We start from the raw sequence: 17,573 nt of genomic DNA on the forward strand, positions 1-17,573 counted from the left end.
CTTCCTCAACTACACATAGAGCAGGGATAGCTGAAGGCAGAGTGAGAGACCCTCGGCCCACAGGATTCTCAAGGGAGAAGAGGCTTGTCCCTTTCCATTGCACATAGGTTGAAGCCCCTCCGGGTCTGGACATGTTTGTAGGGAGAAAGCACAAATAAGCCGCACTGTTGCAAGCCGGATAAAACACAGGAAGAGACAGCCAGTAACTGTGCAATTCCTCCACAGGTTCAGTAGAGGTGAGGCCTTCAAGGACTCCTCTACACAGGATGAAATCCTGCCTTTCTCCAGCCAGGATGGCATGCCACAGGACAAACTCAGAAAGTGAGTGGACTTTGCTCTCAAAGGAGGGCATCTGTGTGCACAGTGGAGCCAGGTTTGAGTGTAGCATGGTGGGCAAGCTCAGGATCCCAGAGATCTTGACGTCCTCACCACAGGGTTGAAGTGTGGCATATGTATGCAGGAGGATGCTGACCCATGACCGGGAATGCTGTTGGGAGAGCTGAGCCCTGTGCCAACCCATCCTCTCCACAGCCCCTGATGCCCAGCCTTGCCTGTCCTCACCATGGCCTCGCAAACAGGATTAGAGCATTGATGTCATGTTTTAGGACTTCTGCTGACCCTAGGAAGGCTGGAGGAGTAGAAGGCCTGGCTGGGTCACCAAGAGAACAGTGACGTGGGGAGATAGCCCACGTGTGGCTCTTGGAACGGAGGCAGCAGAGTCACCAGTGGATGTGCACCAGCAGCCAGTTCATGCCAGGCATACAACAGACCCCATGGAGACTCCATGCAGTGGGGAGGGACTAGAGAGCTGCAGGAGTATGGGGAGCTCCCTGGAGAGGGGAGAGTTGCTCATCCCATGATTGGGTGCTGGCTCCCTGGAATTCCCTTCAATCCTTCCTTGGTTCCTGAGCACTGTCACTACCTCCACCACCAAAGAAGCTTGGCTTGGGGAGATACTGATGTCCATATTTCAAATGAGTGCTGAGAGTGTCTGGGGTAGCCGCTGGCCAGGTTTCTGACTCTGCTGCCCCCCATCTGCCCCTAGTGCCCTCTCTTCTATCCTGGACATGTGGCTGGGAGGACTTCTGCCAGCCTGCACACGTTGCCTGCCTCAAGCAGTTGCTGGCTCACCTGAAGAGGCACATGACTGGAACACACGTGGAGAGCCGTGCACAACGGCTCCTGGATCAGATGCAGGCCCAAGAGCCCAGCCAGACACAGCCTGATGGTGTGGAAACTGGGTGGGAAGGCAGAGGAAAGAGGCGGGATGAATGTGGGCCATCAGAGGGTGGAGAAGGCTCTAATATAGGCCTTGTGCCAGGAAGAAGAAACACGCTGGAACATAGAGACTGTGCAGAGAAGTTGAAAATGAGGATGGGTAGAGGGATCCAGGTTGGGAAGTCAAAGGGAAGAGGGTCTTTATTCTCTTTTCAAAGACTCAGGACAAATCCTCCATGGAGAGGGCCTTGTCTTCTCCTGCAGGTCTAGCATTAGCCCAGTGTTTGTCTAAGAGGGCAGCATTGAGCTCCAAGCTCTGGTGTGCAGCCTAATTACAGGAACATTACCAGGGTTAGACCAACACCCAAAGTCAGCCTTGACTCTACTGTACCACGAGATGGGAGCAGCAGCATCAGGTGTGGGTGGCAGCCATGTCTTCCCGGGACTCTGAGGCTATGTCACCTGCAGTACCAGCCTCCTTTGCTCTGCTGACTTGGAGCCAGTTTGAAACTTGGCCTCATGGTAGACTCCCAAGGGACCCTGGAATCCATATCCTGGGAACCACCAACCTGGCCCCTGGTCCACAGCTTGGGTGGGATCCCTTAATTTATGGAGAATCGAAATAGGACCCGGCATGCTTTCCTGACAGGATCTTCCTGTCCTTCTTCAGGGAGCACTGGGGAGGGACTGAACAAGGAGAAGAATGAGGTCTTAGATTTCCCTCCCCTGTTGGTGGCTGAGCAGCTCACCAGGATGGACTCGGTGAGGCCCTGGGCAGCACGGGGTGGACTGGGCTTCCTTCTCTGCATGGCTGCCTTCTCATCCTTCTCCTTCCCCTAGAGCCCAAGCTTTCATCCAGCCTGAGCTTCACCTTGGCTCAAGCTTCCTAGCAACACTCTTTAAATGCAGACACTAAAGTGTATATGACACCTCTGTGTCCCAGGAGCTATGCGTGGAGAGGTGCAGCCAGAATTGCAGCTCCTCGGCACTTGGCAGGGACCACATGAGCTCAAGCAATTATGAGGATTCTGGTGTGTGTGCCAGAGCCTAGTGCAGAAAACAGAAAGTGCTACAGAAGCAGCATCTGTGGATATGAACCAAAGGACAGGCATGGGGGGACTTGGGGAGGGCAGAAATTCGGCCTAGGCCAAGGAGGAAGAGTCACATTGCACAGCAGACCCTGACATGAGGTAGGGACACTCAGGTGCCCTCCAGGGTTGCGAAGCGGCATGACATCTCTACAAACCCATGCCTAAGCCTCAGAGACCCCTACACAGCCAGAGTTCTCAGCCCAACTACGGGACCCAATCTGGGGCTGGGCACTGTGCTGTGTGCCAGGCAATGAGACACTCCTTCCTTTGGCAGGAGCTGTTCCTGAAGGTGGTGCCCCACCACTGCCTGCATTCTGCCATTTCCCAGAAGGACAGACACGACATGGAGAACTTGGCCCCCACCATCCGGGCCACCTTCACACAGTTTGACCAGGTGTTCTCCTGCGTGCTCACCACCTGCGTAGGGGACCACAGCATGCAGCCCTGCTCCAGGGCTAGGGTGCTAGAGCATTGGATCTCGGTGGCCATGGTAAGACACAACTGCTGCCTAGAGACTCTCCCTTCAGGGTCTTATATTCTGAGGTGTTCCAATGTGCTCAGAGCCCTGTGTGGACTTCAGGGCCTCCTGCCCAAGGCCATCTTGTCTGGACTCCCACATACCACACATGCAATGGTGCTCACTCCTTCCTCACACTCAGGACTCAGGGGCAACTTCACCCAGGCCTGGTCAGCCCTCTCTCCCCTCTGAAGCCCTGTAAGCAGCTCCCCAGAATCCTTGTACTGACCCTGGCTTAGCCCAGCCAGCAAGGCATCAGGTGGCAGCAGTAGCATGCAAGGCTCACACACCCTTCCCATGCAGGAATGCAGAGTCCTCAGGAACTTCTCCTCCCTCCATGCCATCCTCTCTGCTCTGCACAGCAGAGCCATCCAGCGCCTGGACAGCACATGGCAAGAGGTCTCCAGGTGGCTCCTTCTCTCCACAGAAGCTGTGCACACACAGGGACTAGCCAGCTTCACCACCAGCCCCAGAGCCAAGCCTGTATGACCTGGGCTGCTAGCCAGGAAAACAGGGACAGTGCCTGCATTATGCCTGTTCAGGCACCGGCAAATGTTCAGTGCAATGTCTCACTGAAGCTGGACAGAGACCCAGAGGAGCTGTCCAGGATTTCTGTGGTAATTCTACATTTCTGTCCAACGGAAATCCAAGCACAGTTGTCTAATACAACTTGGCTGGACTCCACTGGGACATGAAGAAGAAATTGCTTCCAGCTCCTGGGTCCTTGGGAGCTTCATACAATCATTTGAAAACCTCCTGTTCAGGCAACTTGCAGGCCTGGCTCTAAAAGAAAACCAAGCCTGTCTCCCTTCTCTCTCACTTTCCCATTTGTCACTTCTCTCTGTCCCTCCTACAGAGACAGCATGCAGATTTATGAGAAACTCTCAGAGATCGTTTCTCCTTCATGCTCTTACTTCCGGACCAAAGTGCTACTCTTTCAGGTAGAGAGAAAGGGGTCAGAAAGAACAGGGCTAAGAAGGCAAAAGTGGGATCCAGTTCCAAAAAGAAATGCTTTCCCGTTTTTTTTTTCTCTCCATTCTGGATCTTGAACTCAGGGCATGGCTGTTGTCCACCGTTTTTAATACTCAGTGCTCTTCATTTTCAGTCCCAAGCCCACTCCACGTTTGGAGTTGATTGTAATTCACAGACTCAGTGACTGTGGTTTGAACTGGGATCCCCCGATCTCAGGCTCCTGAGTACCTGGTATGTAAGTCAGCTGCACTGCTCAGGAGTGAGTTGCTCTGCCATGGGATATTTCAGAGCTGTCCTTAGAGCCCAACAGACATAGCACACACTTGGTTTGGATCTTAACATTCAGAGCCAGGATGTCTACCTGAAGGAACTGGGTCTCTCTGTTCTCCCTAGAGCAGATGCTGCTCACCGCCATACAAACACAGAGAAGGACTAGACAGGGGAACTGAAGGTGGCTGGGGGTTTTCTTGACAAGGGAGGCCAGGCACTGCTCACTCAGCCCTGAAATCTCAGCTGGACATGACTGCGAGCCCTAACCTTGAGACTCAACCATGAAACCCCCCACATGAACTAGTCGCTCCGATAGAGACACCCACACAAATCAAGAAAGGAAAAGATGTATCTACCTCTACATTCCAACATACTGAGCTCCTTCACACACGACTCCAGAAGCCTCAGTGGGAAGGGCTACAGACTGGACTCCTCAATGCCTTTACCCGCTTGTCCACTACAGTATATCTCGGGAACTCCCCACCCAGATGCATAGAGAAAGATTTCTGCCAGGACACAGACACATAGGGAAGAGCTTTGTGGGAAAGAAAATTTCTCATGATACAGAGCCCCTTCCCTAGGTGAGGAAATCCAGAATTTTTTTTTTAGGAAGTTAGCTGAAAGTCCATAATCCTCTCCCTCCTGGACTATTCTACCCTCCGGCCCATGACAATTATGGGAGCACTCACTGACTGCACCCTGCTCACAGAGTTAGAGTGTCTCTTCTATGATTGCCTACAGTGAAGTGGACAGGCCACCATCCCTTCTTATTCCTCGGTCCCCTCCTGTCACCTATGAAGACTGAGGAATTTGGATGATTGATGAGACAATGAAGAGAAAGAAATTTCCAGGAGTCCAGAGAAGGCATTGGCACAGAGACTCAGGGCAGCACCAACAGTGGGAGAAACCACTGGATCCCATAGCGCTCAGAGGAACGTCATTTATTTGCAGAGTTTGCAGATGACGAAGCAGGCAGAGAGAGGCCAGTTCAGAGCATGGCATCCCTCAGATCTGCTGAGGCAGAGAATTAACCAGAACAAAGCAGCAGGTGGCACTAGCTCTGGCACCATCCATGCTCAGTTCAGGGACAAAGGTTGAGTGGACACATGTCTCAGGAGTTCTGCTCTCCATTGTGACAGGAGCCTGGTGACTTTGCCCCCAAGGAGAAGAAGGCCAAGAGAGGCCAGAGGCAGGCTGAGGACATGGTGAGTGACTGTGTCCTGAACGCACCAAGAGTGCCTGTAAGAGAAGAGAAGAGAGGTCTGCTTGCTCATCTTACCTCTTGTTCCCCTGCCTGAAATAACTCCATACACATGGGATTTGATTCTTATAATCCCTTGTCCTGAGTGGCTGCCAGAGACAAAGGAGGAGGAGAAGCCAGAGCATGGCAAAGCCTGTGTGGCAGGTGGCCTTCAGAGGGTCCTTAACTTGGGGAGGTGTCAATGCCACCCTTATACTGTTTATTATCCCAAGTGCAGAGAAGGGGCTCTAACAGATTGGCCAGAACAGGTGACTCTGATAAGAAAGGCTCTGTGAGGATGGAGGCTGTCTGGGGAGGCCTGCAATGGGGTCCTAGGCCATGGCACATCAACCCATCCAATTCCACAGTTTCACATCAAGGGCACCGTGCCCTACCTGAAAACTTTCCTGGGAGACTTCCGAATGATCGACACGGCCTTTAGGGACTTCCTGGATGTGAGTAGTCTGGGCATCACTGAGCTGCTGGGGTTGGGACAGAAAGTCTCTTGCTGCGTGCTGAGTTATGGCACAGTGAAGAGTTTCTTAAGATAACACTGCATCCATCTTAAGAAGGGATATCCAGAGCTGCTGGGATAGGGAGCTAGGGCACATAGCACAACTGGGACTCAAGTTCCTCTGGGCACAGTGGGCAGTTAGGATCAGTGGAAAACAAAGGACAGGCCAAGCAAGCACCAGTGAGTCCAGCTCAGCTGAGCTCTCAGTTACCCCATGTCCTCAAAAGGTTTGGACTAGATGATCCCAGAACCTCTTTGGAGATGTGTCCAGGTCCCATCTAGGACTTGGTTCACAGGCACATGTAGATGCCCTCTGTCCCATGGAAGAGGACCAGCCCCTGACAGGGAGGACTGAAGGGAGGAAGGGTGGGGTTCTCCTCACATTGTTCTCTGCCTTCTAGGAGGGAGTCATCCATTTGGAGAAACTGAGAAAGGTGAGTTTCAGGTGCCCTCCTGGCTGGCTGGGGACCAGCAGCAGAGTCAGCTTCAGTCACCATGACGGGTAGGGAAATTTGGTTCAGAGTGCAGATCTTTCCTGACGACAGGGTTGGGATGTGAAGTGGGAGAGGAGAGCTTCCTGTGAATGAGTGTGGACACAGTTGTGAGAGCCACAGCACCCTGATGCACTGAGGCTTCCCAGAGCAAAGCCTGGTGAATGCTCTTTCCCTGGGCATCACAGCACAGCCCTCCACTCACCTCATGCTCTCCCTGGCCAGGAATATGCAATCATGGAGCAACTGAAGCAGCTACAGGCAAGCTGCAGCTATGAACACATCACCCCAGACGAGAAGTTTCTAGGCTGGTTCAGAGACCTGGAGTGGCTCAGCGAGGAGGCCAGGTGAGCTGGGAGGCACTAGCACAGGGAGAGTCGCCTGTCACTGGGATGTGGTGCCATCCTGAGTGTCACATGTCTGGACTTGAGGACTTACACTCCCTAGGGGCAGTGACCAGGTGGGTGGCAGGCTCAGAATTGAAGCAGAATCTGGGAGGTCCCAAGCTTCAATTTGGTCAGCTCACCTCACACCCCTTGCCTAGCTATGACCTGTCATGTGCACTGGAGCCTCCGGGACAGAATGACACTGCAAGCCCTCCGACCAAGAAGCGCTTCAGCATCTGGAAAATCTGGAAGAAGTAAGGACCTGGCCACTGATGGGCAAGAACCAGGGAAGATGATGGGATGGGTGTGGGAATGAGACAGGCTGTGGATGAGACATTTCCATTGAGAAGCCAGGTCTGGCACTCAGTTCTCTGGGGTGTCTGACCCTCTGCTTACACTGAGTTCTGTCTCTGTGATTCATCCATCACATAAGGGAATGGGAAAATGTTAACTGACCCAGATCATGGAGTGGAGATTCAGGTCCCCAGTGTTTGAGGTCGAGGGTCTTGTGTGTGTCCTGAGAGAAGTTCCTTCAGTAAGCTGACCCCTCTCTAAAGCCACCAGACCCAGAGTGCTGCACCTAGTACCAGTGGCAGCTCCCAGTTGAAGTGGATGGACCAGGACAAGAGTGGCCCTGAGATGAGCAGCACAAACACCACTGCAGTGCAGTCAGACAGCAATGTGCAGTCAGCTCCCTCCTCCAGCTCCTACCCAGAGCTCATCACGAGCATCTCACAAACATCCTCAGGAGACCCGAAAAAGGTGACTTCCTGTCTTGCCCATAGTCCTCTTTCCACTGCCTGAGAGGAAAGCCCTAGACCTGGTTGGAAACCTGGACTTCTCCTGATGTTGCTGTCATCCACAGGTCCAGGGATCCTCCTCCCGGTCCACTGGGATGACCAGCTTGGCCTCTGCAAGCCAATCCTCACCCACAGACACCAGCACAATGGACACCAATTCAGCCAACACTCACAGCGGCACCTCAGGGCACAGTAGTGACAGCTCATCCGTGCCTCCCCATCTCAGGCTGGGAGACTCGTGTGTCATCAGGGTGGTGCTGCCTGTGGAAAACAGACGTCTATGCAGAAGCATTGAGGTGAGTTGGGCGGCTGCATTTCCTTCTGCTCTTCTGACCTAAAAAAGAGGGAGGGAAAATTATGCCCATTCTCCAGGCAAGAATAGATCCTCAGGCAGGGTCAGTGAGGAGTCCCGAGAGGAAGAATGCGGACAAAGATTGGGGAAATCCTAGGCTCTGGAGGGCATAGTTTAGATACTTCACTTTCCCCAGGAAACAACCTAAAGGCTGGTGTTTGATCACAAGATTAGTAGTGAATGAACACGATTGCCAGTTGAGACTGTTTACTGTCTCACAGACAATCCTCGCACATTACTTAGTAGGCTCTTCTGACAATCACATCTGGGTTGGAGGACAGCGAGACATAGGGATCCTATGTTCTGGGAAGATGAGGAATGTCTAAGGCAGGGTGCTGCAGATGATGGAGCTAAAAGATCTGCTCACAAGTAAACTCCTCACAGGAGAGAGAGATGTCTGCTCTTCTAGCTACTCAACTGGGCAGATGACATTCAGAGCCCCTCCTTCCTCATGCTGGGTCTGGTGTCTGCATCTGGTTCAGTCCTCTCACCAACAGGAAGGAGAATGGGTGTCATGAGCAGTCATCTGGGGAGGCAACGTCTTCCTCTATCCTGTACTCTCAGTGTTAGTGGAGTTGATCAAGGCTCCACGGGGTGTCGTTCATCACTGCATCCTCCAACTCACCCCAGACCTGGCTAGGAGCAGGCACTGGGCACTTGGTTGGCTCCTCCCTTGCCTGGGGTTTCTGGAGTTTATTGTGTATTCCACTAAATCTCAGGCGTCCAAAATTTGAAAGCAGATCCAGGAAGAGCTGGTAAACTCTACTAAGAATACTAAATAACCAACTTCAATGCATGGACTCCTCTTCAGGAAGGAAGGGTTAAAACACACCCATGACACCCCATGGCATTTCTCATGTTTAACACTGAGATGGTTCCACCGAAGTCCTGGATACTGACTTCAGGGAGGGACCCCTGGGACCCAGTTCTCAGGGCCTGTTTCCGGATCCAACCCAGGTGACCAACCAGGAGAAGACCCGAGATGTCATCATGAAAGCTATGAAGAAATTCCAGGTGCGTGGATACAAGCCAGAAGACTTAGAGCTGGTGCAGATCATCACACAGGATCAAAGTGAGTCCTAAAACAATAGCTAGGACAGGCAAATAAGTAAGTTGGCAGGGGCCCAGGAGTTTGGACCGGTGGTAGAGAGCCGTCTAGAATGCAAGAACACCAGAGTTCGATTCCTTGGAAATATATGCATAGGCAAAACAAAAAGAAAAAGAAAAAAAGCCAGAAGTGGTGCTGTTAGAACTCTAGCCTTCAGAAAGCCCCAAGGCAGTACTCAGGCCCTGACTTCAGCCCCTAGGTCTAGCAAAAAAAGAAGAAGTTTGGCAGGAGAGAGTGTCCTCACCCACCAACCCCTCCATCAGGGTATGGCAGCATAAGGGCAGCCTTAGACACCAGGCCCAAGCCAGCCCTGGTTGCTGCACAGCTATTGCCCTCATGGACATGCTTGTTCTTGCCCTGTCTGAGGAGGAAGTAGCCAGTGCAGAGACCATCCGTGAGGACTGGAGACAATACAGCTCATAGGACAGAATGGCTGGCTTGCTCACCAGAACGGACTTTGTCATTCTCCAATGTAAACACATGGCTTCAGAAAATACCTGACACTTGAGTGTCACTCAGTTGTAACGTGTGTGCCGAGAATTCCTGAGACCCTTGCATTGTTCCCACACCATTAAAACTATGCCTCCAAACATTACTCACCCTATATCATGGACTAATGCAAGCCCTGAAGGAGCTATTGAGAACTCATGGGCAACTTCCCAATATTCTCTACCTATGTGTTTTTCTTCCAAATGAGTTAGAAGCCAGGTGCCTAGGACTCAGCCTACAAACCCAGTTCATTAGGAGGCTCACCTGAGGCTCTAGGTTGGAGGTCAGCCTGGGTTAGAAGTCTCTGATTCTCTTTCTTCTATCAACCACAGTAAAAGCAGGAAAAATCATATGGCGCCAGTGGCACAACACTTATCTTGAACAAACAGGTCAGGGGGAGAACCGAGTCACTGAGTTAGATAAGTGAGCCAAAAGTTGACTTACTCATAAAAGATATAAGTTGAAAAGGTAGACAAAAGTTTAGGTAGATGAGACAGACAGAGAGACAGGGATAGGGACAGAGACTGAAGTAGCCAAAGAGACAGGGACAGGCTGGGAATTTGGCTTAGTGGTGGAGTCCTTGTCTAGCATGCACTAAGACCTGGGTTTGATTCCTCAGTACCACATATACATAGAAAAAAGCCAGAAATGGTGCTGAGGCTCAAGTGATAGAGCTCTAGCCTTGAGAAAGCCCAAGGACAGTGGTCAGGCCCTGAGTTCAAGGGCCAGGACCGGCAAGAAAAAAAGAGACACAGACAGACTCACAGATGGTAAGAGGAGACACACTCATGCAAGACTCATGGAACTCAAATGATAATGAGCCACAGTGGTTTTGCTGTCTTGTTTTTGCAATGAGGTGCAGAATCTGGCCAGTTCTTTGTGAGGTTGACCAGCACTGATTACAGATTACAAGTTCCATGCAGGATGTGTTCTGAATTCCTTCCTACCTTGTGACCATTCCCACTATGCTGGCAGCATGGGGTTTTCCCTCTCACAGCATAGGGTTTTCCTCTCACAAAGAGTGCAGGATACAGGAGTTTGGGGAGAAATTGAAGGCCAAAGGCAGGACTTACAGTCTACTTGGGGCACATGGTCTTAGAGGACCCTGGAACTCACTGCAAGAAGCCTGAATTAGGCCTTGCTTTTTGTGGTCCTGAGGGTCCATGTTTGTAGGACAATCTTAGGAGAGCTGGTTTGCACATTGCAAAGCCTGTTGTGTCTGTGATGCTGATAAGGCAGCAGCGAGGTCAGAAAGGGATTGGCTTGTGCCTCCTTCACCCTGACCTGGCAGGACCTGAAGTCCAAAGTTGTCCTCTGAGAAAGGAGTTTTCAGCAGTTCTTTCGCATGCAGGAATCAGAGATTGGAGGCATTCGGGGTCCTAACCCACAGTTGATCTCTAAGTGCATGGGAATGGCAGTGGTCTCAGCCCCAGGTTGGACAGCTAAGGTTTGTGTCCCTCTTCCACCAGAGCTGAGGATTCCTGATGATGCCAACGTTTTCTATGCCTTGAAGACTATGGACGTCTACCATGTGGTGCTGCGGAAGTACACCTTCCCCCGGAGGACACCTGCCAAGCAGAGATCCAGCTTCAGCCTCTTCCACAGGAAGAGGAGGGGAAGCAAGGCTTAAGGAGAGCTCCACATGCGCATGCCTCCCTGGATCCTACTGACCATGATGACTTGAGTGGCCCTGGCCACCCTGCACCTTCTTTTACTCCAGCCCAGGATACCCACACTCCACCTACAAAACCACCCTGCCGTGCCCAGGCTACTTGCATTAGCCAAACTCCCCCTTCCCTCCTTGGACTCCCTGAGTGCCTCAGGCACCCTGTGCCATCACAGGACAACTGTACCCACCACACTATCACCTGACATTTTGGACTCTATTACAGGTCATCACCACTTGTGCACTTGGCTCTTCCACTCCCCAAATCATAGTTCTGTTCTTCAAAGATTCACCAAAGGACAATTCGCGAACCTCAGCCTTTCTAATCTTTGTTAGGCTACACCAAAATCCAAGCCTCTGCCATGAGGCTTGATTGAGACTCATCAAGTGATGGAAACCACACACTGCAGAGCTGTGGTGTGGAGGAAAATGCCTCAGAACTCATTCTTACATACACATGCAGACTCATTGGCCCATTATTCGCGTCAAGGTCATGCAAACACCATTTCACAGAGCAGTACCACAGACATTGGAGACCACTGAAGATTGGAATTTCAAGAAGCATGGGCCCTTGCTCTCTATATGATTTATTTACAATGAATATTTGTGTACATGCCAGAAAGTAAAAATACTAATGGGACTGGAGGGGTTTTTTAGAAAGTTAAGTTAGATTTGAATGTTCACATTTAATTACAGTTCTTGTTCTCTGCTCTGGTTCTTGTGCTTTTCTTCTTTTATCTCTATGTTACAGAGACAGTCTTCCATCTGACAGGATGGAAGATATAACAAAATTTAAATACACATCAGACTGTTTAACCAATTTACCATCTATTACTTTGGGGTTTGTTCTGAAAAACACCAGCTCCTGCTCAGTATTTAACTCAGGCAGATGGACTCTGAACAAAGGCTTATCCAATTTCCCTGAAACAGATGCAAATCATCAGTCATATCAGTTTTCCTTGACACAAAATGTGACAAGCTACTGCCTTCATTTCTCTTGTCAGGGGGGGCAGGCCTGGGCACTATCCTTGGGCTTTCTCAAGGCTAGAGCTCTACCACTTGACTCACAGCACCACTTCCACCTTCTTTCTATGTATGTGGTACTGAGGAATCGAACCCTGTTCTTCGTGCATGCTTAGGCAAGCACTCTACCACTAGACCAAACTCCTATCCCTGCTTCAGTTTTGTCCATGGAGAAATAGATTCAGATGTAAGAACTGGACTAAAAGTAGGTCCTTCCAAGAATCACTAATGGGACGGAAATGAAGAAAATGAGAGAGAGAGAGAGAGAGAGAGAGAGAGAGAGAGAGAGAGAGAGAGAGAGAGAGAAAGTCAGAGAGAGAGACAGAGAGAGAGAGACAGAGAGAGAGAGACAGACAGACACAGAGACACAGAGACAGAGACAGACAGACAGAGAAAGAGAGACAAAGAATTATTCTGGGACATATCTCAGAGTTGACCCATTAGAGGAGTAAGGAAGCTGGGATATTTTATGCACTAGCTCATATTCATTATTGTTTAAGGGCTGTCCTGGAGCTTTAATGCCTAAGGGACTTTCAGATTGCCCCTTACATAGGCTGAGCATGCTACTATATGTAAAAAAAAATGTCCACAGGCAAAGAGTGACAGTAATTTGCAGAAAGAAGCCACCTGTGCATAGGGAAATGACATGATGAAGACATGTGGAGGGATGGCAACCATGTTGGTTCACAAATAACTCAATTAGAGCATTCCTGTAAGAGGGTGCAAAAGCAGTGACTCTCCATGCAAGGGTCATGTGTGGAGTGAGGCACTAGTTACTCAGTTAAGTTAAAATCAGCTGAATTGAGGCATTATAATGACTGTATTGCTAGCTACCTGGGAGGTGGACTTTGGGAGAATGGTAGCTTGCAGCTATTCTGAGTATGTAGGTTTATGAGACCTCTTCTTTAATACATAGCTGACTGTGGAGACTTCTGCCTATCATCTTAGCACACGAGGCTAAGATGGAGAGGTTTGTGATTCCAGGACACTCTAGGCACATGGTAAGCAGGTTAGGCCCATGGTCCGTTTGCTCTCTGGAATACTTGTTCAACTCTGCTAGCCTGGAGTTAGCTGGAGATGACATGTATAATGAGTGCTTATGGCTTTGCTCCAATAACAATGTATTTGCAACAATAATAATAAAACAAGGTTGTGGGTAGATTTGGTCTGTAGGCCATTGTTTTTCACTGCTGATCTAGATAGGAGTTTTCTAAGTAGAAGTCCACTCAACACTTCTTTCTTTTCCTTAGTTAAAAACAATTCTTACTTTTATCTGGGTCACTGTATAACAAGATACAGCAAAACTCTGATCAATGAAGTGGGAATATTTAGTGACAAATTCTGGAAAAAGATTTAAGAGAGAACAGGCAGGATAGATAAGGCCTTTGCCATCTTCCTATCTGGCTGCCTGTAACTCTGATCTGATGGTCGTGATGACGAGGGTGATCACCAATAGGAACGGTAATTAAGAACCCAAAGGGAGGCCACCCCTCTCGTGGCCCTTTCATTCCCTGCAATATGCTCCTCATCTACCCTGAGACAAGCTGGCCAACAGATATTCCAACTGGAGCCAAAAGGAAGCAAGAAAAAGAAAGGGAAGGCAAGCAATTTCCTTCCAAGGACTTGTCGCAGAGGTTGTGAACGTTTCGATGACATTCTGTTGGAGGAAACGTAGTCACCTGGTCACATCCAGCTTCAGGAAAGGCTGAAATATTGGCACGGGCTGGGAAGCCATGTGCCCACCTAGTTCTAATGCTAGAATGAAGAATTAATGATGCTTTAAAAAAAGAATTAGGGATGTGTAAATTTTATTTCCACACAAGGGACACACACACACACACACACACACACACACACACACACACACACACACATCAGGTCAAATCTGATATGCAATGAAGACAGCTCTGTCTACTACCATTTTACAACATAGCTGTGCAAACAATTTTAAAGATCCATGCTTGCTCCACGAAAGAGTATCTTAGTCAAAATACATACGTGTCCATTCTAAAAGGTCCCTGCCCCTGCTATGCAGCTCTTCTGTCATTAGATAGAGAAAAACAGAGTCTATGGAGAATAATAAACTGGATGTTTAGAAATGGAGAAAATAGAAAACCTACTCTTAAGTGTAGCTGTGACCTAATATTTGAGCTCCAACTAATATAAATATAAATCAATCAAATGTCAAAGGAAATATGAGAACCCTTGGGTGCCTGAAAGTTTGGTTTAAAAAAATCCTCTCATCTGTCTTTATTACTCCCTTTGACCAACATATCAATGACACCTTAGTAGAGGATATGGGATAAACAGAGCCAAACATGCATGAACTGGGAAAAATAAAGACATGAGAAAAGCCACTTAGAGCATTTAATAGACAATACAACATAAGGCAGGCACCAGTGGCTCACACATGTAATCCTTGCTAAGCAGGAAGCTGTGATATGAGGACTGCAGTTCGAAGCCAGCCAAGGATAAGGAAAGCCTATGAGACTCAGTTCCATGCCTTCTGCCCCCAACACCATTTTTTCTATTCTCTTGGCATCCCCCTGATTTCGTGGAAATGGCTTACTCTTGTTTGTGCTCATTCATGCCCTGTCTCGTCTTCATAATTTGACTGGCTGCCCTTTCCCCAGAGGGCATCCAGAAACTGGCTGGCCTTTGGCATCTGTTCAGCTGAAATTCAGCTGAGAACTTTCCAGATGCAGCATTACCACTATCCTCTCTAGAAAGCTGTCATTTGGTGCTGGCAACACCTCAGGTCAGCTGTCCCGTGCCCTGCTTCTCAGCCGTTCCACTTTACTGGAGAACCAGAAACAGTAAAATGAAGCCAGGAATCACTTCACCCCTTGCAGAACAGGTATTGGTCACCAGTGGCCTCTGATCAGGATCTCAGATGCTCCAAGCATTGAATTGCAAGGACCCAGTGTAGTCTAACCCTTAACGTGAGGGCAGAGAGAGGACACTGTGCTGCAAGCCAGCAGAAGGCAGAGCCAGGTGCAGAAATCCCGGGAGCTTCAGTACTTACTTACAGGTACTTGTTTACCTTACTGCAATGCAATGAATCATCTAGATGAGGTAGGTGGCATACTGCTCAGTTGTCCTCTAGCTTCATTAGCCTTTACAACCCCATTCTCCTGTTCCATGGGAGATGACAAATCAATGTTATTAACTGAAACTCTAAATGTCCAGTATATATAAATACACTGAAGTCAAGAATGTGGTGTAACTAAATTTGTATTTCTGCTGAGAAATGTTATCCACCTTCCTTTACCTCTGATAGCCCTGTTTTCTGGTGACCTCTCAACCTCAAACCAGGGTATAATTCCCTGCAGCCTCTGAAAGCTTCCTGTTCCATAACTCATTCTCACCTGGAGAAGAGGGCTGAGGAGCTCATTTGTAATGTGGTTAATAACAAGTCTTAATCCAGGCACACTGGTGGCTCATGCCTGGAATTCTACCTCCTCAGGAGTCTGAGATCTGAGAAGCAGGATTCAAAGTCAGTCTGGACAGAAAAGTTCATGAGATTCTTAGCTCCAATTAAAAACCCAGGAGAACCATGACATGAGAAAGGGTATCAATATTTGTGAAGTAATGTACCCTCTATCTGGTGAATATAATGTAACCCTTCTATTAATTACAATAAAAATATCTGAAAAAAAAAACAGGAGAAGAGGACTGCCTTAGTTGTTAGGACCCTAGCCTTTGGGTGAAAAAAAAACTAAGGAAAACTGTTCTGACCCTGAGTAAGCCCCAAGATTGCCACATACACACACCCCAAAATAGTAATAATTCCTTATATATCATCATTAAAACGACGCTTCCAACAACTGGAAGTCATCCAGTGATGGACATTCTCATGAGACAAGAAAGGACCCACCACCACTTAGTTTACCACACTGCTAAGGGTCACCAAGAAACACATTTGTACCCCCTCTCTGAAGGCCTGAGACTGGAAAGACCATTAGCATTCACCAGTGACTAATGTGAGGAACACACACACATACACACAGATTTAATTCTGGCTTCTTTAATAATGGTGGAAGAGCTGCTCTGCCAGCTCTGTAACTACAGGGATTTTCCAGGAAGAACCAGATAATAGAGTTCACCCACAGAGCTCACAAAGCTATCCTGGCTGCACAGCTTTGCAACTGAAAATGCTACAATCTCATCCCCAGGGTCTCCAATTTCCTGTTCCTCCCACGCTAGTCTTCCACCCACCACCACTCACAAACCATACCATCTCACTCTCCACAGGTTCCAGTCCCAGTAAATAGGCTTGAACTCTCAAAGGGAATTCAAGATGGGCAGGTACAGGAAATTTGAGTCATGTTGGAGTGATACCCTTTTGTTAACATGGCTACCTGTATCAAGTCAGTGGCAGAGCATCCAGAATACCCTTGATTTGGTCTGCAGAGGCCAGCAATATTATTGCAGAAGGATCAACTCTCAACTACATGGAAATCTTTCTGAAATGTTTCTAAGAAAAAGGTGAGCTGAATGACAGGGATGTTCTGATGCACCTCTCTTTCATGGTACTATGTATTGTAGGTCATTAGGGGAAAGTGTTTCCTTCCTTCATTCATTCATAAAGTGTGAGCAAGGAATGACATCATCCCATCTGTAAGGAAATGGAAAGACTTGGAAAAAAATCATATTAAGTGAAGTAAGCCAGACCCAAAGAAAAATAAGCTCCATGGTTTCCCTCAGTTGTAACAATTGGACAGGCCAAAGACTTAAAGAGAGTCTTCTCTGAAGAAGAAACAGAAATGGCCTAGAGACACAGGAAGAAAAGCTCGACATCTCTGATCATGAAAGAAATGCAAATCAAAACATCTCTAAGATTCCACCTCACTCCAGTTAGAATGGCCAGGATCAAGAAAACTAATAACAACAGATGCTGGAGGGGATATGGCCAGGAGGGATCACTACTACACTGTTGGTGGGAGTGGAAAGCAGTATGGCAGTTCCTCAAAAGACTAAACATAGAGCTCCCCTATAACCCAGCAATCCCACTACTTCGCATTTACCCAACCATCCAGAAACAAGGGCATACTAAATCCAATAGCACAATGATGTTCATTGCAGCAGTATTTACCGTAGCAAAGATATGGAACTAACCCAGATATCCCTCAGTTGATGAGTAGCTCAACAAGATGTGGTATTTATGCACAATGGAATGCTATGCTGCTGTCAGAAAGAACGACATCACCCCATTTGTAAGGAAATGGAAAGACTTAGAAAAAATCCTATAAGTGAAGTAAGCCAGACACCAAGGAACATAGGCCCAATAGTCTCCCTCGTTTGTCATAATCAGTAGAAACCTTGGGCTCTCCTAGCAGAGATTTAAAATAGAACAAAATGTAGAGACATTAGGCCAAATCTATATTGGAGAAAAGGATTGTATAACATTGGCATTACTGCTGATGAAACATAACA

The 17,573-nt window shown here is 48.6% G+C and overlaps 1 protein-coding gene across 1 annotated transcript in view; it reads right to left on the minus strand.

The window, feature by feature from the left end:
• Positions 1-5,105: 5,105 nt before the first annotated feature.
• LOC150039355 (uncharacterized) overlaps positions 5,106-17,573 on the minus strand; it is a 62,159-nt gene continuing 49,691 nt past the window's right edge. Inside the window, exons 3-4 of the mRNA XM_090327908.1 lie at positions 7,673-7,833; positions 5,106-5,307 (exon numbers count right to left, since the gene is read on the minus strand). Of these exons, the coding sequence (XP_090184034.1) occupies positions 5,145-5,307; positions 7,673-7,833 (324 nt within the window). The 3' untranslated portion in view covers positions 5,106-5,144. The remainder of the gene's footprint in view (positions 5,308-7,672; positions 7,834-17,573) is intronic.

This window comes from Megascapheus bottae, unplaced genomic scaffold, assembly GCF_031878675.1.
Source record: "Megascapheus bottae isolate mThoBot1 unplaced genomic scaffold, mThoBot2.hap1 HAP1_SCAFFOLD_40, whole genome shotgun sequence".
In the NCBI taxonomy this organism is placed as follows: domain Eukaryota; kingdom Metazoa; phylum Chordata; class Mammalia; order Rodentia; family Geomyidae; genus Megascapheus; species Megascapheus bottae.